Below are 1,065 nucleotides of genomic sequence, written 5' to 3'. Positions count from 1 at the left end.
GGCTGGGCGGGGGTCTCTATGCTGTGATGCACACGGCTGGCACCTTCTCCTTGTCCTACTGCGGGTCCAACGTGGTCCGCCAGTTCTTCTGTGACGTCCCCCAGTTACTGGTTATTTCCTGCTCAGGAAATCTAATGAACGAGCTTGTCCCCATTGTCATTAGTGTGGTGCTGAGCATCTGCTACTTCATGTGCATCGTCTTTTCCTACGTCCACATCTTCTCTGCGGTCAGGAAGATCCCGTCCACGGAGGGCCAGGCCAAGGCCTACTCCACCTGCCTCCCCCACCTGCTGGTCGTGGTGCTGTTTCTCCTCACTTCATTCTTCGCTTACCTGAAGCCGACCTCGGAGACCCCGTCCGCGTCTGACCTGGTCATTTCTATGTTCTACACGATGGTGCCGCCCACCTTCAACCCCGTCATATACAGTCTGAGGAACCAGGCCATGAAGTCGGCCGTGGGCAGACTGCTGAGGGGCCGGCTCACGAGCAGTAGAGCTCGCCTGCTTTTCTGTCAGTCATAAATGCCGCCTGCGAGTCTCGTTCAGGTTTCACTGCTTCCTGTACCGCCCACAGCCATCGTCTGCAAGGTGAAGGGAGCCCGGCTGCAGCTGCGCCTCCCTGTGCTCAGTGCTCTCATCCCGACGCTGAGTTCTGGCTCCTGCGGCGCCCCTGTCGGCCAGACCCGCGTGGCCTCCGTGGCTGAGTTCCAGGGTCGGCAGAACATCACGTGGGGCAGGACGTGCCGGTCACTCCAACCACAGCAGCATCGGGCAGGGCCGCCGCCGAGTGCTGCCCGCCGAGGGGCTCCGGGCGCGGCTAGCGGGAGGCGGCGCAGGGAGCCGAACACACACACGCTGGTCAAGGCGCAAGCAAAACCCACCGAAGCGGAAGCTGGGAGGGGCGAGGCGGTCGCTGGGTCTGTGGTGAGAACCTTGATTCTGATACTTGGATTCCAGCGAGACTCCGCAGGTCCGTGGAGACAGTATTAAGGCAGCGAAGTAAGTGGACACGTCTGAAGGACCTGCATTTCTCATCCAGGTCAGTCTGGGCAGCAGTCTGCTGCCC

General features: G+C 61.0%; 1 protein-coding gene across 1 annotated transcript in view; it reads left to right on the top strand.

Moving 5' to 3' along the window:
* LOC101634437 (olfactory receptor 14A16-like) overlaps positions 1-1,065 on the top strand; it is a 46,340-nt gene that overhangs the window by 44,764 nt on the left and 511 nt on the right. Inside the window, exons 2-3 of the mRNA XM_004695408.2 lie at positions 1-489; positions 574-711. Of these exons, the coding sequence (XP_004695465.2) occupies positions 1-489; positions 574-711 (627 nt within the window). The remainder of the gene's footprint in view (positions 490-573; positions 712-1,065) is intronic.

Source organism: Condylura cristata, unplaced genomic scaffold (assembly GCF_000260355.1).
Source record: "Condylura cristata isolate star-nosed mole 26May11 unplaced genomic scaffold, ConCri1.0 scaffold00062, whole genome shotgun sequence".
Lineage (NCBI taxonomy): Eukaryota > Metazoa > Chordata > Mammalia > Eulipotyphla > Talpidae > Condylura > Condylura cristata.
This window is presented reverse-complemented; position numbering and strand designations above follow the sequence as displayed.